This window comes from Salvelinus namaycush, chromosome 9 (genome assembly GCF_016432855.1).
Source record: "Salvelinus namaycush isolate Seneca chromosome 9, SaNama_1.0, whole genome shotgun sequence".
Classification (NCBI taxonomy): Eukaryota; Metazoa; Chordata; class Actinopteri; order Salmoniformes; family Salmonidae; genus Salvelinus; species Salvelinus namaycush.
Window position 1 is genome coordinate 10,629,023 of NC_052315.1, and position 25,075 is coordinate 10,654,097.

At 43.2% G+C, this 25,075-nt stretch overlaps 1 protein-coding gene across 1 annotated transcript in view; it reads right to left on the reverse strand.

Moving 5' to 3' along the window:
• Window positions 1-317: 317 nt before the first annotated feature.
• Window positions 318-25,075, reverse strand: part of LOC120053881 (growth hormone-releasing hormone receptor-like) — a 31,379-nt gene continuing 6,621 nt past the window's right edge. Inside the window, exons 6-13 of the mRNA XM_039001166.1 lie at window positions 20,061-20,193; window positions 19,718-19,871; window positions 18,729-18,789; window positions 15,412-15,481; window positions 12,072-12,163; window positions 8,842-8,971; window positions 4,652-4,693; window positions 318-749 (exon numbers count right to left, since the gene is read on the reverse strand). Coding sequence (XP_038857094.1) covers window positions 648-749; window positions 4,652-4,693; window positions 8,842-8,971; window positions 12,072-12,163; window positions 15,412-15,481; window positions 18,729-18,789; window positions 19,718-19,871; window positions 20,061-20,193 — 784 coding nt within the window. The 3' untranslated portion in view covers window positions 318-647. The remainder of the gene's footprint in view (window positions 750-4,651; window positions 4,694-8,841; window positions 8,972-12,071; window positions 12,164-15,411; window positions 15,482-18,728; window positions 18,790-19,717; window positions 19,872-20,060; window positions 20,194-25,075) is intronic.

Here is a 25,075-nt window from a genome sequence, read left to right on the forward strand (position 1 = left end):
AAAACACACACAGAGAAAGAGAGAGAACAAAACACACACAGAGAAAGAGAGAGAGCAAAACACACACAGAGGCACTGAAACACGGAGAGAAAGCTACAAACATATAAAACAATATTCCCATAAAACATGAAAACAGGGACACATTTGATACATAAAACCCTCTATTTTCCAGTATAAATTATTTTTGAACTTTGTTTTGTTAAAAAAAAACATCAACACTTTATTTGCTGTCCCAATACCAATTGGGATACAATCCTTGATGGTATAGTACCTCAGAGACAGGCTTCTCTGTAACTTAACCATAGATGATACTGAAGAGAAGAAAGAGGAGGAGGAGGAAGAGGATGAGGAAGGGCATTTCACAGTGCTGCAACAGTTCATCTTGAGCTGGACACAATGGATGAACCCAGTGGTGGTCCCTTTAGCAATGAGATTGTGATGATGAGAAGAGAGGACATTGTATGCTTTAGGGACACAATGTACAGCACCCTCTCCTTCTAAAAATATATAAGAAATGTGTGGAGGCCACAGGAATTAGAAGAAGAATATGACCGTTGTCCAATGGGAACTTCTGGTTTATTCCAACCCTGCCGAAAGACACACATATAGAGGTTGGAGAAAGGAGGAGGAGGATGAAGAGTGTGGCACTAGAAATGTGTGTCCATCTGACTTCCCTTGGCACCGGGCAGAACCACTCCGTAGCTGTTATCCTGCCACCTCAGCCACCTCATATGGATTTCCTTTTGGACCTGATACAAACAGATACACACCCATAGAATTAGGAATTAGAATACTAGAATGGACGAGAACCTTCTTATGATGGGATAAAGGGCAGCCATTTTGGTCAGGAGTTGGTCAACCATGATTTGCCAGTACTGTGATAAGATACTTGTGCAAAACGATGAATGTGAAGAATTTATCTGCACTGTATCTGTATCAGCTAGCTAGCCAGACAGTTTTAGAGGAATGATTCCATACATTTTTCAAATCAACTGCCAATATGCCAACATTCCATTCAAAGTCAATCCACAGCTATACACTGGCTCAAAACAGTTGATGATAGGACAGACCAGTTGTAAATGCAACAAGTACTGATATTGTATCATATAACACCACTCACAGATTTCCAAGAAAACAGTATCTAAAACATTTATGGTCTGTTTACATATATTTTAGAGGCTATTTATACAGAAAGTGTATAAAACCCATATATACTGTATTTATAATTATATGACAGCTTGATTATAATTACAGTACACAATTTCTGATATATCAAATGCCTCACCTATGCCTCTACTGCCATTCAATCCAATTAGACTGGTTTGGAAATCTCCTTGACCAAGATGGCTGTCATTTTCTCCCCATCATGGAACTTTATGACATAGCCCCTCTAGTAATTTAATAGGATCTAAATGCACACACACAAAGACCTCAGATTACATCACCACAGACATTGTAGGAGAGACTTCAGATCACGACAGCCAGTTTCAGTGTTGTTGAAAATGATTGGATGGATGAATAAATTAACGAATTAACAAACTAATGAATGAAATTCATTGAAAAAAATTAATCACTTATTGACTATTGTGTGTTTCTATATACAGCAGCATTGAGTTTCATTGCTGAATTACACAAGCTAGTCATTAAGTGGTGCAAATCTGCAAAAAACACAGCTCGGGCCAAATTAACTCATTTCTAAGCACTCGGTGTAAACTCAGCAGGGATTAATATTTTCCCGAAAATCTACCAAGTTTCAATACCGGGAATAATTCAAATGTATCTCTAGAGTCTCGGGAAATACCGCAAAAAACAGATGTGCCCCATCTACACCGTTTAAAACCAAGATGTGGTCACTATGGGTTCTCCCCAAATAAGAGTGGTGCTGCGCCACTTTGTTGGCTTGGCTGCGCCACTATGTAAAGATTTCAGACCAAATTAAACTGATAGAGTAACTATCATTCATTACTAAATATATTTGATCACCAATTACATTGTTGTGAATTGCAAAACAGCCGTTTCATAAATTCATAGCGTTATCATGTTTCTCAATTAATTCAGCGCATTTCGACACAGAGCACACCCAGAGTATAGCATTTTCCAATCATACAACATTTGTAATGGCAGTCAAACCAACGTTGCTAAGCTTGCTAGAAACCTCCTTTAACGAATGACAGAATATTTCCTATATTTGGCAAAATCAAGTTGATGATTATACAGATGGCAGATCAGCTCATGAATAACGGGGGGGGGGGGGGGGGGGATGAAGAGTGGAAATTGTTTAAATATCAAGGTATCTTAACAGGGATCATCTCTACTGTCATACCGTTTGTTGATCACACATTCTCTACCGAAGCTTTCATATGTGCAGCAAGTGGGTGGGTGCTAACATTTGTCCTATTTCACACATGTGCATGTATTATGTGTGAATTGGAAATGTGTTTTTTCCATATCCCACTCCCCCTGAGACTCCCTCGGAGAGTGGGTTCACGGCCAGGGATCAACCATTATTGACTGTGACCCTGGAGCAATCTTGTATATTTTTGTGGAATTGCATTGGTGCGACATTGGGGATGTTGTATTTATTTGGCAGGTCTTGTCATTCGACTTTTTCAGGAAATGTGAAGAGTGTTCCAGAGACAACCCCGGGATCCATGGTAACCCATGTTAATATCCCCGGGATCCATGGTAACCCATGTTAATATCCCCGGGATCCATGGTAACCCATGTTAATAACCCCGGGATCCATGATAACCCATGTTAATAACCCCGGGATCCATGATAGCCCATGTTAATAACCCCGGGATCCATGATAACCCATGTTAACAACCCTGGGATCCATGGTAACCCATGTTAATAACCCCGGGATCAATGGTAGCCCATGTTAATAACCCCGGGATCCATGATAACCCATGTTAATAACCCCGGGATCAATGGTAACCCATGTTAATAACCCCGGGATCCATGAAAACCCATGTTAATAACCCTGAGATCCATGATAACCCATGTTAATAACCCCGGGATCCAGGGTAGCCCATGTTAATAACCTCGGGATCCATGATAACCCATGTTAATAACCCCGGGATCCATGATAACCCATGTTAACAACCCTGGGATCCATGGTAGCCCATGTTAATAACCTCGGGATCCATGATAACCCATGTTAATAACCCCGGGATCCATGATAACCCATGTTAACAACCCTGGGATCCATGGTAGCCCATGTTAATAACCCCGGGATCCATGATAACCCATGTTAATAACCCCGAGATCCATGATAACCCATGTTAATAACCCCGGGATCCATGATAGCCCATGTTAATAACCCCGGGATCCATGATAGCCCATGTTAATAACCCATAGATCCACGATAACCCATGTTAATAACCCATAGATCCATGATAACCCATGTTAATAACCCCGGGATCAATGGTAACCCATGTTAATAACCCCGGGATCCATGATAGCCCATGTTAATAACCCATAGATCCATGATAACCCATGTTAATAACCCATATATCCACGATAACCCATGTTAATAACCCCAAGATCCATGATAACCCATGTTAATAACCCCGGGATCCATGGTAACCCATGTTAATAACCCTGGGATCCATGGTAACCTATGTTAATAACCCCGGGATCAATGGTAACCCATGTTAATAACCCCGGGATCAATGGTAACCCATGTTAATAACCCTGGGATCCATGATAACCCATGTTAATAACCCCGGGATCCATGGTAACCCATGTTAATAACCCTGGGATCCATGGTAACCTATGTTAATAACCCCGGGATCAATGGTAACCCATGTTAATAACCCCGGGATCAATGGTAACCCATGTTAATAACCCTGGGATCCATGATAACCCATGTTAATAACCCCGGGATCAATGGTAACCCATGTTAATAACCCCGGGATCAATGGTAACCCATGTTAATAACCCTGGGATCCATGGTAACCCATGTTAATAACCCCGGGATCAATGGTAACCCATGTTAATAACCCCGGGATCAATGGTAACCCATGTTAATAACCCTGGGATCCATGATAACCCATGTTAATAACCCCGGGATCAATGGTAACCCATGTTAATAACCCTGGGATCCATGATAACCCATGTTAATAACCCCGGGATCAATGGTAACCCATGTTAATAACCCTGGGATCAATGGTAACCCATGTTAATAACCCTGGGATCCATGGTAACCCATGTTAATAACCCCGGGATCCATGGTAACCCATGTTAATAACCCTGGGATCCATGGTTACCTATGTTAATAACCCGGGGATCCATGATAACCTATGTTAATAACCCTGGGATCCATGATAACCCATGTTAATAACCCTGGGATCAATGGTAACCCATGTTAATAACCCCGGGATCAATGGTAACCCATGTTAATAACCCCGGGATCAATGGTAACCCATGTTAATAACCCTGGGATCAATGGTAACCCATGTTAATAACCCCGGGATCAATGGTAACCCATGTTAACACCTAAAACACTGTTGTGTACGTTGCTTTGGATACAGGCATCTGCTCAATGGCTTATATTACATTATTAGCTTCTGATTTATATCAAAGCAACATTTCGAGAGCAGAATGGTTGGTGTTTATTATTGTTGGAACGTTAGTGAAGGCTACTCACCTCTTGATTGAGAAAGCAGTAGAGGATCGCTACTATCAGCCCCTACAAGACAGAGGATATATAATCAATAACTCAATATTTATAGATTTTAAGTACCCAGATGTTCTCAACATTTAAAGAAGTATAATTGTGAAGTATAATTGTGGCAAGTATAATTGTACATAAAGCCATAAAAGGTATATGATATATTGCTGCACAGATTCAGCCATAGCGTCAACAGCTGAACGACCGCAAATATGTATCGTGCTTGTTAATGAGCTAGCTGTAAGCTATGCTAGTGTTGAACTAGTTGATGAGACTGGTTGTATTCCCTACATAGTGCACTAGGGATCTGGTCAAAAGTAGGGCACATAGGATGCCATTTGGGACGCAAGCACTGTCTAAACTCTCCTGCTTTTCCTGTCACCTTTAGAACCTAAAGACGTGGCATGAATCAGTTCTCAGCTGTTTCTCACTCTTCCCATGAACACAGCCTGTATTAGAGCTAATTTATGATACTTTATTCCTGTTTCTCACTCTTCCCATGAACAAAGCCTGTATTAGAGCTAATTTATGATAGTTTATTCCTGTTTCTCACTCTTCCCATGAACAAAGCCTGTATTAGAGCTAATTTATGATAGTTTCTCATAGTTGCCTAACGGTTTATTTTTCTATATTTGATAAGTATAATTTTTGTCTTTAACTGTTGTCTAGTACTGTCTTTTTGCTATCTAGGGCCATCTTCTTACATACATAAGTGCTGTATGTCTCCCCAGTTGCCTACTTGGTGTGTGAACTGCCTACTGCTCATAACTTGCAGAGGATTGTTGACACATTCACCAGAATCAACGGGCAGGGCAATTTGTGACTTGTTTTGGTAATCAGTGGCTTTATTGGGGTTTCTCCTCTCCTAGGCAATCAGCAATTAGTACAGGGAGGTGTGCTCTCCACCTGTGCTTGGCAATTAGCAATTAGTGTTAGTTCTTCAGTCTCCCCTGGTTTCTCAGCGGCAGCTGTAAATGGCGGTCGTGTCAGTCTCGTCGGCAAAACTAAGGCCGTCGCCGAAACAAAGACGGTTCTGCAGAGTTATAATGAAGGAAAGAGAGGAAGGCTACCCACCAATATCTCATTTGAGTATCTTACCAAGTTATTTACAGATTCTCATTTTGCTCTTTTGTAGCTTTGGTAAGTGTGTGTGTGTGTTTTCTATACCTGTTCGCTCCTCTCCCTGTAGGCTTTACAAACGTTCCCACCCCTTGGCTGCAACTCTTAGTGTACCCTGTGCACACAACCCATGTGGAATTCAAGGTCTCTGGCAGCATTTGGAACTGCCGATCTGCGGTCAAGAACATAGTTCATCTCACCCTCTGCTGCCCTTCACTCCCTTTACTTGTTTGGCCCTGATGGAGACATGGATCGTCCCAGAGAACACTGCTGCTCTCTGACTACGTTTTCTCTCATAGTCCAAGAGCATCTGGGCGTCACAGTGATGGCACAGGGCTATTCATTTCTCTTAACTGGAGATTTTATGTTTTCGCCCTCTCACCGCCATCTCATGTGAATTCCATGCCGCCGCTGTCATTTGTCCACTCAAGCTTAACATTGTCGTCATCTATCACCCACCAGGTGCCCTTGGCGATTTCCTCAATGAGCTTGACACCTTTAAGCAAATTTCCTGACAATGGCTCACCACACTTCTTACTTTGCAACTTCAACCTCCCGACTTCTGCCTTCGATTCATTTCTTTCCAACTCTCTTTCCCCTCATTGCCCCTTGACCTCACCCTTTCCCAATCCCCTCCAACTCACAAGGCAGGTACTACGCTTGACCTCATCTTTACTAGAGGATGTTTGCCTACTAATCTCAAGGCAACCCCCCTCCAGGTCTCTGATCACTACTTTGTTTCCTTTGTCTCCCTCTCCTCCAACCCTAAACACTCAGCCCTTACCCAGACGGTCACCACCCAGACGGTCACCACCCAGACGGTCACCACCCAGACGGTCACCACCCAGACGGCCACCACCCAGACGGCCACCACCCAGACGGCCACCACCCAGACGGGCACCACCCAGACGGTCACTACCTTCGTTCTCTCCCACTACTCTCTCCTCTTCTATCCTATCATCTCTCCCTTCTGATAAATCATTTTCCTTCCCGTCTCCTGATTCTGCCTCTTCGGCCCTACTCTCCTTCCTTTCCGCATCCTATGATTCGTCTCCTTTCCTCCCAGCCGGCTCGGACCCTTCATGCTTCGTGGCTGAGTGACTCATTGCAAGCTTACTGAACACGGCTGCGGGCAGATGACCGAAAAATGGAGGAAAACTAAACTTCCGGAGGTCCTATCATCCTTTCAGTCCCTCTCTACCTTCTCTTCCTCTGTATGTGCTGGTAAAGCCACCTTCTCACTCTAAATTGCAGGCTTCTGCCTCCAACCCTAGGAAACTCTTTTCCACCTTCTCCTCCCTCCTTAATCCTCCACCCCCTCCCTCTCTACTGACGACTTTGTCAACCACTTTGAAAGAAGGTTGACAACATCCACTCCTCATTCACTCAGCCTATTGAGTCCAATAGTCCCACTCAAACAGAACTACCATACGCCTTGACCTCTTTCTCCCCTCTCTCCAGATGAAATCCTGCGACTAGTGAGATCTGGCCAACCGACAACTTGCCCGCTCGACCCCATACCCTCCTCCAGACCATGTCTGGAAACCTCCCATTCCTCACTTCCCTCATCAACTCATCCCTGACCACTGGCTGCTTCCCCTCTGACTTCAAAATGTCCTGAGTCGCTCCCCTCAAGAAACTCACAAGGCTCCCCTCCGTCAACTCATACCTCAAGCTCTAAACCCTCAGAAGTAGTAATCGCACTGGTGGGGAAAGAGGCATTCTTCTTACCAAACCACATGACCATTGTTTTGGAGGTGATCAGACCCTGTCCTCATGTGAGCTCGGATAAAATATTGACAATAAAGTGTTTTTACGGAGCTGTCTGGTCCACTAGCCCGGGCTGTCTCTGACTGTTAGAGAAGTGAATGAAGAATTATTAATACAGTAGGTAATTGATGGATTGGCCCGGAAACCATTTGAAACCTCTGCCTGGTAACACTCAGGCCGGCCAAATCTCCCTCTATCAAGCACTTGATCTTACAGAGGGAGAGGAGCATTCTAGAGGGCATGATTGGGCAGAGCAAGTGATAGCTTAAACATTTTTGGGGATGTTATCCAATTTTTATTTGATCAGATTTTTTATAAGTTATGTAAAAGGACAAATGACAAACTAGTATGCTATGATTATCAGGCTTTACTTAACTTGAGAATTGTTCATGTAAGTAACTGCTCTTTTTTAATATTCTGATGACTTTGTTTTACAGGCTGTAAAATGCTATCCATCCCAGGAATAATTTATGTAAATTAGATTTATATAAATATTCATTACATATGATGTACATGCCACAACACATTTTGAGGCAACATATCCACTTCATAAGACTGTCAGTGTTTCCTTTAGCCGGTAACGGCTGGCTTTTAATCTATTAAAAATAAAAGCAGATTAATTAAATTGGTCTAACCGAGGGGGGCATAGCCGATGTTCTCCGCTGGTGCCAATAAGAGGCTACTTTTCGCTCAATTAAGTTGCGAATTTTGCTCATTAAAAGACCGATTGGAGTCTTTTCATTCTTATATTTACAGCAATAGCCATTTCGCTTTCGAAACTGTTTTTCTATTTGGTATTTGCTGAGCGCTCTGGCCAAATTGCATGCCCTTCCGACTGTAGGCTATGCGATCCAAAACAATCGGCAGTTTAAAAAAAAATAAGCCAATGATCCTCTGTGGCCAAATCATGCTTTCTGGTGTAGTAGCCTATTTTGAATTATTATATTTATTTCTGTATAGAAGAGTAAGCTATTTAGGGAACTTTTAGCTTCCCTATCTTTATAGATGCCCCACCTATTTATTCTAACGTCTTCAAATTGCTCATCGGAATTCGGTTAGAATGCCGCACGCCGTTATATTTTGTGTTAAGATGAATTTCCATAAAGTAAATGTGACTTCTGGAATTTTGAGCACAGTGAGTGGATGCCCTTATCAGGTTGCCCAACCAATATGGATCCGGTACATTTCTTAAATGACCGGTAAATGTAAATGCTTCCGGTCAAGTGTTCGGAGCCACATTTTCCATCGGAAATCCTGGTGTGTGTGGATCAGAGTACCTGAAAGGACCCCATGCAGAGCTCGATCCAGAGGCGCACGCTAACATTGAAGTAGTCAGGTAGGAAGTTAAACACCATGTAGGGGGTCCCGAAGAGGGGGATGAGGAGCAGGGTTGACTTAGTCAGCCGTCTAGCAGAGAGGGAAGAGAGAATACGTTTGAGTAATAAGCTCTGGGGTGTTCATGTTTATCAAATGTATTGGTCGCATACACACATTTAGCGGGTGTAGTGAAATGTTGGAGTATATGAGATTGTGTACAAGAATGGATTTCAAAGCAATTTACGAGTGTGAAAATACTGGTATCATATTATAGGTATTCATGTCTTTTTTTTAAAGTCTACTTCACTGACCTTTGAGAATATAATAGGGCCTACATATGCATGAGGGCTTTCAAGGCTCTAGTCAATTATTCTGCACTGCCCTCCATTAAGGTATTCATCTACTAAGCCTCTTGAGTGGTGAAGTGGTGTAGGTTCCAGGTCAGACACACTGCAGTGACTCGGTGGTGGGTGAATCAGACCTTGCCCACATTGGAAGCATTCCATTACAAAAACATGTTTCCTTCAGCCCTTGACTACTCTCCTTCCTGGATATCAAGAGACTGGATAGGTAAGTAATAGGTATATTTTCCACCATTGTTTTCACCTATTAAACCAGTGCTCTCAGATCTGTGAGGGAAAGTTAAAGGTGGTGCAATGTGAGTTTTAGAAGTGAAATCCAGCTATGAATACAGAAGGTAGCAGACCGACATCCACATGAAATGAACTAGAGGAACTGAAATGAACTGAATGGAAATGAACTGATAATTTGATTTCAGTTCATTTAAGTAAATTGACTCCAGTTCAAAGTTTGATGCAGTTTTGCCTGTATAGAAAGCCTCTTGGCTCATTAAAACTGCAACAGAGCACCCAACAGTGTACATGAAAAGTGCTTTACAATTCGTACACGTTCTCTCTCTAATTGCTGAAATGTACTACATTTAACCAGTGCCATGCAGCAGCCAAGCCACTGAGTAGACCGTTCCCTTCAGTAATCCTCTAAATCAAATCTTATTTGTCACGTGCTGAATACAACAGGTGAAGACCTTACAGTGAAATGCTTACTTACAAGCCCTTAACACATTTTTCTTAACTTAAAGCATTGTTGGTTATCAATATTTTACTTAAGTAGAAAAATAGAAAATAAAAGTAACAAATAATTAAACAGCAGCAGTAAAATAACAGTAGCGAGGCTATATACAGGGGGTACCAGTACAGAGTCAATGTCCGAGAGCACCGGCTAGTCGAGGTAATGTACATGTAGGTAGAGATAATGTGACCATGCATAGATGATAAACAGAGAGCAGCAGCAGCGTAAAAGAGGGGTCTGGGTAACACTTTGGGATAGAAGCTGTTAAGCCTTTTGGACCTAGACTTGGCGCTCCGGTACCGCTTGCCGTGCGGTAACAGAGAGCAGTCTATGACTAGGGTGGCTGGTGTCTTTGACAATTTTTAGGGCCTTCCTCTGACACTGCCTGGTATAGAGGTCCTGGATGGCGGGAAGCTTGGCCCCAGTGATGTACTGGGCCGTACACACTACCCTCTGTAGTGCCTTGTGGTCGGAGGCCGAGCAGTTGCCATACCAGGCAGTGATGCAACCAGTTAGGATGCTCTCGATGGTGCAGGTGTAGAACCTTTTTGAGGATCTGAGGACCCATGCCAAATCTTTTCAGTCTCCTGAGGGGGAATAGATTTTGTCGTGCCCTCTTCACAACTGTTTTGGTGTGCTTGGACCATGTTAGTTTGTTGATGATGTGGACACCATGGAACTTGAAGTTCTCAACCTGCTTCACTTCAGCCCCGTCGATGTGAATGGATGCGTGCTCGGACCTCCTTTTCCTGTAGTCCACAATAATTTCCTTTGTCTTGATCACATTGAGGGAGAGGTTGTTGTCCTTGCACCACACGACCAGGTCTCTGACCTCCTCCCTATAGGCTGTCTCATCGTTGTCGGGGATCAGGCCTGCCACTGATGTGTCATCGGTAAACTTGATGATGGTGTTGGAGTCGTGCCTGGACTTGCAATCATGAGTGAACAGGGAGTACAGGAGGGGACTGAGCACGCACCCCTGAGGGGCCCCTGTGTTGAGGATAAGCGTGGTGGATATGTCGTTACCTACCCTTACCACCTGGGGCCGGCCCGTCAAGAAGTCCAGGATCCAATTGCAGAAAGAGGTGTTTTAGTCCCAGGGTCCTTAGCTTAGTGAGGAGCTTTGAGGGTACTATGGTGTTGAACGCTGAGCTGTAGTCAATGAATAGCATTCTCACATAGGCGTTCCTTTTGTCCAGGTGGGAAAGGGCAGTGTAGAGTGCTATAGAGATTGCATCATCTGTGAATCGGTTGGGGCGGTATGCAAATTGGAGTGAGTCTAGGGTCTCTGGGATAATGGTGTTGATGTGAGCCATGACCAGCCTTTTCAAAGCACTTCATGGCTACAGACGTGAGTGCTACGGATCGGTAGTCATTTAGGCAGGTTGCATTTGTCCCTGTACCCAAGAACACTATGGTGGTCTGCTTGAAACATGTTGGTATTACAGACTCGGACAGGGAGAGGTTGAAAATGTCAGTGAAGACACTTGCCAAATGGTCAGCGCATGCTCGGAGTACATGTCCTGGTAATCCGTCTGGCCCTGTGGCCTTGTGAATGTTGACCTGTTTAAAGGTCTTACTCACAACGGCTACGGAGAGCGTGATCACACAGTCGTCCGGAACTGCTGATGCTCTCATGCATGCTTGCATACTTGCCTTGAAGCGAGCATAGAAGTAATTTAGCTCGTCTGGCAGGGTCGTGTCACTGGGCAGCTCGCGGCTGTGCTTCCCTTTGTAGTCTAAATGGACTGGACTTCAGTGACCCCAGAATGTGCTTGAGCAACTAACTTCATTACCTACTTCTGCATTGCATAAGGTACTCAGAATACTGTCAGTCAGTGATTATGGTGACTTTGTCTCTCTCCTCAAAATGGAGACTAGGAAAGTTGACTTCACTCAGATCTCCCATTTATCTGTTGCAGACATCATAATAGATGGTACAGTAGATATAATCTAGATTGTATCCTATAATTGTCTTCTCCAGGCAGTAACTTCCCATTGGAACTGTCCAATCAAATCATCTCCCCACTAGGATACCCAACTTCTTATCCAATCATATCGATCCATTCTTGTATCATCCAATGGAAGAAAAAAAACTCACCTATAGTGGTCGGAGTTATTGAACTGGATCAGACGAGGGTTCAGTTTCTGTATCAGGATTTTGATGATGTTCAGAAAGAGGATGAAATTGACCTGTTGATTTAATAAAAATTGTATCAATCATTTTATAAAGCCCTTTTTTTAAATCCAGTGTCTGAGTGCTTTACAGTAACACAACATGAGTACAACTATAGAAAAACTTGGACACAATCTTCCCAAGGGGATTCAATAAAGTAAACAAAATAATATTCATCCTTTTATGAGTTGCAACTTGCATTGCCATGGCAACCGAAAACCAATCTGTACTTGGTATGGATTCAGGACAATTTTCCCTGCCTAGAATTGACAGAAATCAATGGAGAAATGTCAGAATAAAGCATTAACTTTCTTTAAAAGTAGGCAAATAACAATCACAAGATCCCTGTTACTTAAGGGATAAGGCTATGCGTTCTGTGGAAAATAATGAATGACATGGAAGGTGTTCCACGACGCGCTAGCTGAGTGGAACCACAGATCAATGAGAAGGATATTTCACTGGATGTATGAATGTGAAGCATCCGCTTAGCGTTTCCACTCAATACCAAATATGGTAGCGAGAGGAAGCCCATTGGCCGGCAGTGGGAAAAGATGGAATCAGATGGATTTTGGCCGACATTCTGCACATTTTCTCATCAATGAAACATTTAATCTCAATACAGTTTTCTGTTCCCAAAACTAGAATCTTATGAACAGAGTGGACTAAGTTTTGTAGACTTTACCCTTTGGGCTCGGCCCACCTTCTTGCTTGTTCTGCCCATTATGACTCGTGTTCCCATTGGAAACGACAGGCTGTGGGCTATTGGTTTAGTTATAAAAAAACTTTGGTGGAACTAACCTTCCAAAGAGTTGCATTAGTTTTCAAAGAAAGCATCAAGACCCAGGTTGATTATCCTTTCTATACCATGGCTGTAATTTAACACATTTGCAGCAAGAAATGTCTTCAACCTCTGCTGAAGTTGCCTTGGTAACCAAACAGACTTGCCAGTTTAGATAACGAAACCATCAGTCCTAGCTTGCTGTTATGAAAATCTAATTCAACAATGCCAGTACTGTTTTCAATTTGACTTTTGCTTTCAAAAGCAGCTCAAACATAGAACATGTAAGAATGAACTATAGCCATTGAATTCTACCATGCTGACATACTGTACCATAAGTTATTTAAGCAATAAGGCACAAGGAGGTGTGGTATATGGCCAATATACCACGGCTAAGGGTTGTTCTTAGGCACAACGGCAATCAGCATTCAGGGCTCGAACCACCCAGTTTATAAAGGGAATAGGGATTGGATGAGCAGCGTTCCAAGCCTTGCTGTATTGGCCGTCACACACACCTATGCCTGCTAACAGTTCCATCTGAAAATGATTACCAAATGATTACATAATATCATGTTCATGTAGCTGTCTGAATCATCTTGTGTATTTATATCAACTCACATTATTCCCCCTTGCTTCCAGTCTAGTATTTAGTTTGGTAAAGCAGAGGTTAATATAAACCTTGCTGTCTGCCTGTCTGGAAACGTTTCACTGTTGAATTTTGATCTCTGTAGTAACATACATAATCTGGTCTGGGCACCGTTCACTCTAACTTTATCTGAGCCAGTTGAAATTATGCATCAACGTCATTATCATGGGACATGTCCAAGAAAATGGGGGGGGGGGGGGGGGGGGGGGGGGGGGCGAGTGGCGCAGCGGTCTAAGGCACTACAGACCCGGGCTTGATCCCGAGGCTGTATCACAACCGCATGTAATCGGGAGTCCCATAGGGCAGCGCACAATTGGCCCAGCGTCATCCGGGTTAGGACAGGGTTTGGCTGGGGTAGGCCATCATTGTAAATAAGAATGTTCTTAACTGACTTGCCTAGTTATATGAGGGAAAAAAAAACTGGTTCAATGTTTGACGTGAATGAGTTAGCTGAAGTTTGCTAATTAGCTAGCAAGTGACAAGAACGTTATCCAGCCTGCGTAGCCACCATTTTGTTTAGAATGGATGACCAGTTCTGTATCACAGTACAGAATACCTTCCAGTATTCAAGATATAGCACTGCCTCATGTGCCTTATTGTTTAAAGTGGAACTGACAGTGTTTTAGCAACATGAAATCTTATTCAAATTGGTCTATATACACCCCCAGGAAGAATGACACTTTTTTTAAAACAATTTCTGGCAAACGAGCACTTAAAAATTGGCATTTTCATAAATCCATAGAATGTTTGAGAATGACGTATAGTAAGGCCTTTGTGAAAATTCTATAGCAATATAGAGTGGGAAAGCGGCCAAAGTTTGGACAATTAATTCCTTTCCTTCCAGTTCTCTGCTGCCAATGACTGGAACGAATTGCAAAAATCGCTGAAGTTGGAGACTCATATCTCCCTCACTAACTTTAAGCGTCAGCTGTCAGAGCAGCTTACCGATCGCTGCACTATTGGCCTATTTATTGCCTTACCTCCTTACTTCATTTGCACACACTGTATACAGATTTTTCTATTGTGTGACTGTACGTTTGTTTATCCCATGTGTAACTCTGTGTCGTTATTTTTTGTCGCACTGCTTTGCTTTATCTTGGTCAGGTCGCAGTTGTAAATGAGAACTTGTTCTCAACTGGCCTACCTGGTTAAATAAAGGTGAAAAAAATACAAATACTACAGTACTGTAAATGAAACCTAAAAAAACATATGTCTACACAGACTGGCTATAGCGCACCAATCAGAGCTACAATAGGCCTATATGCAAATGAGCCATTTGCCACAGGGGCCTGACATCATTCAATTTGAACTGAAGAGTGTTTACAGGCGGTAGCAACAGTGTTACTTTAGGAACCCATTTGCCAAAAGCCACAAAATACACCTGAATGGATTTCTGCAAATATGTAAATACAAAGGGATTCCTCTTACATTTGGGAACTTCAGAGTTCTATTAATCAAACAACAATGAGAATGTAAACTCTCTCCCTCAGTTGCTTATGCACATCAACAACAAAATCAACCAATGCTTGCCAGAGCGAGATTAGCTCAAATCTAACGAGGTAACATTAGATAAACCCTGTCAAACTTTTTCAGCTAGTTGGACGTCAAAATTGCACTGATAAACGATGTGGAATAGTAGCCTGCTCGCCCTTCTGCAGCTTACCTGCCAATGCATGCTTGTCCCAACCCATGTTTTGACAACTGAATGGGAACTTACCTGCCTCCCCGTCCATTTGGTCAATGACAAATGTATTTGATTGACAACTAAGAGACATGCAAACTGCGGATAACAGTCGTTCAAGTTTAGCATAGCTAGCTAGTTAGCAAATTTATTTACTCACCCCGATAGAAACAACAATTGGCCCTTTTACGATCCACCAATAGGGGGAGTCCTCATTGATGTCCCAGCATCTATAGGAGGAGAGGCAAACGATTGGTCAGACAGAACTCTCTGGTGGGAGTAAGAGTCACTAGAGTCTTTCTCAGTGAATATTATAGTTCCATGTAAACACTGACGGTACATACCTACTGAGAATAGCGAGTAGCACATTTTCCAGTGGAAAGAAAATGGCCTCAATTGAGGACATAACCCGATTCGGGTTATCAGGTATACAGTGCATTCGGGAAAGTATTCAGGTCCCTTGACTTTTTCCATATTTTGTTACGTTTTAGAATAAGGCTATAATGTATTAAATATATTTTTTCCCCCTCATAAATCTACACACAATACAATACCCCATAATGACCAAGCAAAAACAGATGTAGACATTTTTGCAAATGTATTAAAAATAAACTTCACATTTATATAAGTATTCAGACCCTTTACTCAGTACTTTGTTGAAGCACCTTTTGTTAGCAATTACAGCCTCGAGTCTTCTTGGGTATGACGCTAAAAGCTTGGCACACCTGTATCTGAAGACTTTCTACCATACTTCTCTGCAGATCCTCTCCAGCTCTGTCAGGTTAGATAGGGAGCGTTGCTGCACAGCTATTTACAGGTTTCTCCAGAGATCAGGTTCAAGTCCGGCCTCTGGCTGAGACACTCAGGGACATTCAGAGACTTGTCCCGAAGCCAGTCCTGCATTGTCTTGGCTGTGTGCTTAGGGTTGTTGTCCTGTTGGAAGGTGAACCTTTGCCCCAAGCGGGCTGTCATGTGGCTTTTACTGTGGAGTGGCTCCCGTCTAGCAACTCTACCATAAAGGCCTGATTGGTGGAGTACTGAAGAGATGGTTGTCCTTCTGCAAGGTTCTCCCATCTCCACAGAGGAACTCTGGAGCTCTGTCAGAGTGACCATCGGGTTCTTGGTCACTGCCAAGGCCCTTCTCCCCCGATTGCTCAGTTTACCCGGGCCGCCAGCTCTAGGAAGAGTCTTGGTGGTTCCAAACTTCTTCCATTTAAGAATGATGAAGGCCACTATGTTCTTGGGGACCTTCAATGCTGCAGAAATACTTTGGTACCCTTACCCAGATCTGTGCCTCGACATAATCCTGTCTCTGAGCTCTTAATTGGAGGTTGACTCCAATTAAGTTGTAAAAACATTGCAAGGATGATTCATGGAAACAGGATGCACCTGAACTCAATTTCAGTTCTCATAGCAAAGGGTCTGAATGCCTATGTAACCTCAGCAAAACAAGAAACGTCCTCTCACTGTCAACTGTGTTTATTTTCAGCAAACTTAACATGTGTAAATATTTGTATGAACATAACAAGATTCAACAACTGAGACATAAACTGAACAAGTTCCACAGACATGTGAATAATGTGTCCCTGAACAAAGGGGCGGGGGTCAAAATAAATCAAAAGTAACAGTCAGTATCTGGTGTGGTCACCAGCTGCATTAAGTACTGCAGTGCATCTCCTCCTCATGGACTGAACCAGATTTGCCAGTTCTTGCTGTGAGATGTTACCCCACTCTTCCACCAAGGCACCTGCAAGTTCCCGGACATTTCTGGGGGGAATGGCCCTAGCCCTCTCCCTCCGATTCAACACGTCCCAGGTCCCAATGCTCAACGGGATTGAGATCCGGGCTCCTCGCTGGCCATAGCAGAACACTGACATTCCTGTCTTGCAGGAAATCACTCACTAAACGAGCAGTATGGCTGGTGGCATTGTCATGCTGGAGGGTCATGTCAGGATGAGCCTGCAGGAAGGGTACCACATGAGGGAGGAGGATGTCTTCCCTGTTAAGCACAGCGTTGAGATTGCCTGCAATGACAATAAGCTCAGTCCAATGATGCTGTGACACACCGCCCCAGACCATGACGGACCCACCACGATCCCGCTCCAGAGTACAGGTGTAACGCATATTCCTTCGACGATAAACGCGAATCCGACTATCACCCCTGGTGAGACAAAACCGCAACTCGTCAGTGAAGAGCACTTTTTGCCAGTCCTGTCTGGTCCAGCGACGGTGGGTTTGTGCCCATAGGTGACGTTTTTGCCGGTGATATCTGGTGAGGACCTGCCTTACAACAGGCCTACAAGCCCTCAGTCCAGCCTCTCTCTGTCACACTCGCTATCCTCAAACTCCCCGTCATAAATCGACCAAGGCGCAGCGTGCATGTAGTTCCACATCTTTTAATGAAAGTGAAACCGAAACAACCAAAAAACAAACAGGTAAACAGCAAAGAACGTGACGCAACCGAGGGGCACACAAACACACACGGAAAATAATTACCCACAAAACACAGGTGGGAAAAGGCTACTTAAGTATGGTTCTCAATCAGAGACAACGATAGACAGCTGCCTCTGATTGAGAACCACACCCGGCCAAACACATAGAAATAGAAAATCATAGAACATAGAACATAGACTGCCCACCCAAATCACACCCTGACCAAACCAAAATAGAGACATAAAACGCTCTCTACGGCCAGGGCGTGACACTCTCAGCCTATTGCAGACAGTTTGAGCACTGATTCAGGGATTGTGCGTTCCTGGTGTAACTCGGGCAGTTGTTGCCATCTTCTACCTGTCCCGCAGGTGTGATGTTCGGATGTACCGATCCTGTGCAGGTGTTGTTACACGTGGTCTGCCACTGCTAGGACGATCAGCTGTCCGTCCTGTTTCCCTGTAGCGCTGTCTTAGGAATCTCACAGTACGGACATTGCACTTTATTGCTTCGGCCACATTTGCAGTCCTCATGTCTCCTTGCAGCATGCCTTAGGTATGTTCACGCAGATGAGCAGGGATCCTGGTGTTTTTCTGTGTCAGTAGAAAGGCCTCTTTAGTGTCCTATGTTTTCATAACTGTGACCTTAATTGCCTACCGTCTGTAAGCTGTTAGTGTCTTAACGACCGTTCCACAGGTGCATGTTCATTAATTGTTTTTTGGTTCATTGAACAAGCATGGGAAACAGTGTTAAAACCCTTTACAATGAAGATCTGTGAAGTTATTTGGATTTTTCCGAATTATCTTTGAAAGACAGGGTCCTGAAAAAGGGCCGTACATTTTTTTGCTGAGTTTAGATAAAGTATTTTAGTATTTTTTTTGTAACCTGTTTTTGCTTTGTCATTATGGGGTATTGTGTGTTGTTAGAGGAAAATAAATAAATTGTATACATTTTAGAATAAGGTTGTAATGTAAAAATGTGAAGGGGTCTGAATACTTTGCAAATGCACTATACAGTACTGTGAGAGAATGACAGAGTAATACTCACTCAGTATCCTCAAAATACACCCTGGACCCAATCCATATGACTGTGAAGATGATGGGTACACCTAAAAAATGAAGGCAAAGAATCAAGAATCAACTTGAAAAGGAAACATGTTCATGTAAAATCATAATGTTAATGGAATGAGTGGAGGCAAATGTAAAAGTTTGTGAAGATGGAATAAGGAATGTGCTTTTTGGCTGAACATGAGTGACATATAGTAATTATAGAAAATAAGATGTACATTTTGGACTAGTCGATGGGATGTAACAATTATATGCTGAGATGTAGCACTTACTGAGTAATTATGGAGAACATAGAACTAAGTACTACTTCCAGTAGCTGGACAGGTTTTACTAGAACTTCTCGGTAACCTACTCCCCGTTCTGCTTCAGTTAAATACACCTGAATGTCTAAGGACCAAGAATTGAAATGGTAAAAGTAATGTATTTAAGCATTTCATTAACTGAGTGGAAAACACCCGCTGTTCACATCTCAGTAGAATGTGCATCATGATCCGATTGCGGGAGAAATGGTGGCAGAACTATTAATTAGCAATCTCTTGATTCATATGCATATCAAGGAGGCACCTCATCGAATTTTTTATTTATTTATCTCAGATGATTAATAACTATAATTAGCATGCAACACTAGACAGCATAAGGGAAAAAATATTATTAAACACTTAATCCAGTCCAAAATACCAGTGAAAATTGCCACAGGCCACTAAGTTTAACTTAATTGGTTCCATAATTAAAGTTTACTCCTATCTAGAGAGTTATTTGTGCCATTTAAAAATAGTAAGCAAGTGATGTTTTGCACAGTTTTTTGACCTTGAGTTCATTTGAATTCATTCTAAAATCGCATAATGGAATATCAAACAGGATTTGAATAGTGACACACCACGAACCCAAGCCACATAAACAAATGTCTCTTAAATTAACTAAAGTAATTACTACAGACAGACAGACAGGGGCGAGGTGGAAAGTGCTTACCCCAGCCCAGCAGGCCAAAGCCCCAGAGGCAGCGGCGGTAGTGGTGGAAGGAGGAGAGGAGCAGTGAGTTGAGGTAGAGGGCCTCAACCAGGAGCCAGAAGAAGTTAGTCATGACACAGTAGTGACAGAAGGCCACTGATGCCTTACAGGCTGCCTGGAGAGAGGGGAAAAACAGGGAAGAGGGAATTGAGAGAGACAATCAGAGAGAGAGAGAGAGGCCATGGGAAGGAAGATTGAGAAAGAGAGGTAAGAGAAGTGGGAAGTGGAGGGTGCAGTGGTTGATTTATGGTTTACAGGGTGCAGTGGTTGATTTATGGTTTACAGGGTGCAGTGGTTGACTTACGGTGGAGAGGGTGCAGTGGTTGGTGTCGTCGCTGGCGAATAGTGTGGCGTCCTTGATGAACACAGCCACCGCCTTTAGCATGAAGGTGACAAACAGCTGGATGTGAATATAGTTCCTGGCACAGTGAAGCCTCCTGGAAAGAACCACAGAACACGGTCAGGACCAAGGACCGCAGGGCAAACACAAAGCACAGTCAGGACCAAGGACCTCAGGGCAAACACAAAGCACAGTCAGGACCAAGGACCTCAGGGCAAACACAAAGCACAGTCAGGACCAAGGATCTCAGGGCAAACACAAAGCACAGTCAGGACCAAGGATCTCAGGGCAAACACAAAGCACAGTCAGGACCAAGGACCACACACACAAAACACCATCAGGGCAAAGGACCGCACACACAAAACACCATCAGGGCAAAGGACCACACACACAAAACACCATCAGGGCAAAGGACCACACACACAAAACACCATCAGGGCAAAGGACCACACACACAAAACACCATCAGGGCAAAGGACCACACACACAAAATACCATCAGGGCAAAGGACCGCACACACAAAACACCATCAGGGCAAAGGACCACACACACAAAACACCATCAGGGCAAAGGACCGCACAAACAAAACACCATCAGGGCAAAGGACCACACACACAAAACACCATCAGGGCAAAGGACCACACACACAAAACACCATCAGGGCAAAGGACCACACACACAAAACACCATCAGGGCAAAGGACCACACACACAAAACACCATCAGGGCAAAGGACCACACAACATAACACTTTGAGTAAAGCCAGGGTGTGTATATATGCAGATGACTCAACGCTATACACATCAGCTACTGTATCACAGTGACTGAAATGACAGCAACACTTAACAGAGAGCTGCAGTTAGTTTCAGAATGCATGGCAAGGAATAAGTTAGTCCTAAATATTTCAAGAACTAAAAGCATTGTATTTGGGACATCATTCACTAAACCTCAACAAAATGTTGTAATAAATAATATGGAAATTGAGCAAGTTGAGGTGACTAAACTGCTTGGAGTAACCCTGGAGTGTAAACTGTCATGGTCAAAACATATTGATACAACAGTAGCTAGGATGGGGAGAAGTCTGTCTATAACAAAGCGCTACTCTGCATTCTTAACAACACTATCAACAAGGCAGGTCCTACAGGCTCTAGTTTTGTCACACCTTGACTACTGTTCAGTCATGTGGTCAGGTGTCACAAAGAGGTGCCATTGCAAATGGCTCAGAACAGGGCAGCATGGCTGGCACTTAGATGTACACAGAGAGCTAACATTAATAATATGCATGTCAATCTCTCATGGCTCAAAGTGGAGGACTTCATCACTACTTGTATTTGTGAGAGGTATTGAAATGTTGAATGCACTGAGCTGTCTGTTTGAACTACTGGCACACAGCTCGGACACCCATGCATACCCCACAAGACATGCCACAAAAAGCCTCTTCACAGTCCCCAAGTCCAGAACAGACTATGGGAGGCGCACAGTACTACAGAGCTGGAGCATGTATTGTAATGTTTTTAAAATGTATAACTGCCTTCATTTTGCTGGAGCCCAGGAAGAGTAGCTGCTGCCTTTGCAACAGCTAATGGGCAACAGCTAATCCATAATAAATACAAATACAAAAGGACCACACACACAACACCGTCAGGACAAAGGACACACACACACAACACCATCAGGACAAAGGACACACACACACAAAACACTGTCAGGACGAAGGACCACACTTCTCAACCAACAATTGAAAGACATTAAAATTAGGTCAAGGAGAATAGTACAACAATAGGGGAGCCTCAGGTTTAGAAACAATAATGTGTTGAGAAGAGTCCCCTAAGCAAGATGGTCCTGGGGCTCTGTTCACAAACACACCCCACAGAGCCCAGGACAGCAACACAATTAGACCCAACCAAATCATGAGAAAACAAAAAAATCATTACTTGACACATTGGAAAGAAATAACAAAAAACAGAGCAAACTAGAATGCTATTTGGCCCTAAACAGAGAGTACACAGTGGCAGAATACCTGACCACTGTGACTGACCCAAACTTAAGGAAAGCTTTGACTATGTACAGACTCAGTGTGCATAGCCTTCCTACTGGCTCTCAAGAGAAGACAGGCTATGTGCACACTGCCCACAAAATTTGGTGGAAACTGAGCTGCACTTCCTAACCTCCTGCCAAATGTATGACCATATTAGAGAGACATATTTCCCTCAGATTAAACCGATCCACAAAGAATTCAAAAACAAACCCAATTTTGATAAACTCCCATATCTATTGGGTGAAATAACACAGTGTACAGTCGTGGCCAAAAGTTTTGAGAATGACACAAATATACATTTTTACAAAGTCTGCTGCCTCAGTTTGTATGATGGCAATTTGCATATACTCCAGAATGTTATGAAGAGTGATCAGATGAATTGCAATTAACTGCAAAGTCCCTCTTTGCCATGCAAATGAACTGAATCCCCCAAAACATTTCCACTGGTGTCACGCCCTGACCTTAGAGAGCCTTTTAATGTCTCTATTTGGTTTGGTCAAGGTGTGATTTGGGGTGGGCATTCTATGTTTTTGTTTTCTATGATTTTGTATTTCTATGTTTTGGCCGGGTATGGTTCTCAATCAGGGACAGCTGTCTATCGTTGTCTCTGATTGGGAACCATACTTAGGTAGCCCTTTTCCCTTATTTCAGTGTGGGAAGTTGACTTTGTTTGTTGCACTATAGCCTTAAGCTTCACGGAAGTTTTTTGGTATTGTTTATTGTTTTTGAATATGTACGCTCACAACGCTGCGCTTTGGTCCTCTTCATTCGACGGCCGTGACAACTGCATTTCAGCCCTGCCACAAAAGGACCAGCTGACATCATGTCAGTGACTCTCGTTAAAACAGGTGTGAGTGTTGACGAGGACAAGGCTCACTCTGTCATGCTGATTGAGTTCGAATAACAGACTGGAAGCTTCAAAAGGAGGGTGGTGCTTGGAATCATTGTTCTTCCTCTGTCTACCATGGTTACCTGCAAGGAAACACATGCCGTCATCATTGCTTTGCACAAAAAGGGCTTCACAGGCAACGATATTACTGCCAGTAAGATTGCACCCAAATCAACCATTTATCAGATCATCAAGAACTTCAAGGAGAACGGTTCAATTGTTGTGAAGAAAGCTTCAGGGCGACCAAGAAAGTCCAGCAAGCGCCAGGACCGTCTCCTAAAGTTGATTCAGCTGCGGGATTGGGGCACCACCAGTACAGAGCTTGCTCAGGAATGGCAGCAGGCAGGTGTGAGTGCATCTGCAGTGAGGCGAAGACTTTTGGAGGATGGCCTGGTGTCAAGAAGGGCAGCAAAGAAGCCACTTCTCTCCAGGAAAAACATCAGGGACAGACTGATATTCTGCAAAAGGTACAGGGATTGGACTGCTGAGGACTGGAGTAAAGTAATTTTCTCTGATGAATCCCCTTTCCGATTGTTTGGGGCATCCGGAAAAAAAGCTTGTCCGGAAAAGACAAGGTGAGCAGTACCATCAGTCCTGTGTCATGCCAACAGTAAAGCATCCTGAGACCATTCATGTGTGGGGTTGCATCTCAGCCAAGGGAGTGGGCTCACTCACAATTTTTCCTAAGAACACAGCCATGAATTTAGAATGGTACCAACACATCCTCCGAGAGCAACTTCTCCCAACCATCCAGGAACAGTTTGGTGACAAACAATGCCTTTTCCAGCATGATGGAGCACCTTGCCATAAGGTAAAAGTGATAACTAAGTGGCTTGGGGAACAAAACATAGATATTTTGGGTCCATGGCCAGGAAACTCCCCAGACCTTAATCCCATTGAGAACTTGTGGTCAATCCTCAACAGGCGGGTGGACAAACAAAAACCCACAAATTCTGACAAACTCCAAGCATTGATTATGCAAGAATGGGCTGCCATCAGTCAGGATGTGGCCCAGACGTTATTTGACAGCATGCCAGGGCAGATTGCAGAGGTCTTGAAAAAGAAGGGTTAACACTGCAAATATTGACTCTTTGTATCAACTTAATGTAATTGTCAATAAAAGCCTTTGACACCTATGAAATACTTGTAATTATACTTCAATATTCTATAGTAACATCTGACAAAAATATCTAAAGACACTGAGGCAGCAGACTTTGTGAAAATTAATATTTGTGTCATTCTCAAAACTTTTGGCCACGACTGTACAATCACAGCAGCAAGATGTGTGACCTGTTGCCACAAGAAAAGGGCAACCAGTGAAGAACAAACACCATTGTAGATACAACCCATATTTCTGTTTATTTATTTTCCCTTTTGTACTTTAACTATTTGCACATAATATGACATTTGAATATCTTTATTCTTTTGGAAGTGTAATGTTTACTGTTAATTGTTTATTTCACTTTTGTTTATCTACTTCACTTGCTTTGGCAATATGTTTCCCATGCCAATAAAGCCCTTAAATTGAAATTGAATTGACAGAGAGAGAGAGAGAGTGCTGGCGTTAGCAGGTGTTTGTTACTGAGATCATAAATTATACCACTCAGCTTTAGTATGCCATTATCTGCCTATCTGTTTATTACATATCCAGCTCATGGGCACTACTATATCGCCACCCCCCAATGTGTGAGCCCAGTCAGATAAGACACCAGTCTCTCTTTTACTGTCATTCCTTAAAGAGACCACCATTAATTTGAGTGAATTTGGCGAGAGAGTGAGAGCGAGTGAGTAAATGGCCATCTATGGATTTGTCGTTTAAGAGTATTTTATTAGACTAGCCTGCTAAAAATGACTGGAGGGAGAGAGGAGGGGAGGAAAGCATGCTAGATATTGGGAGAATCTCAATTGCATATTCCTCACGTCCTCTCTCCTTGCCTCCTTCTCAAAACCCACTGGAGGGCAGAGGTCAACTTTGGTATTACAGTAGAGTATGCAAATTCTTGCCATTCTTTTTCTTCACCCAACAACGACCTCAAAACAATCTCCTGTTGTG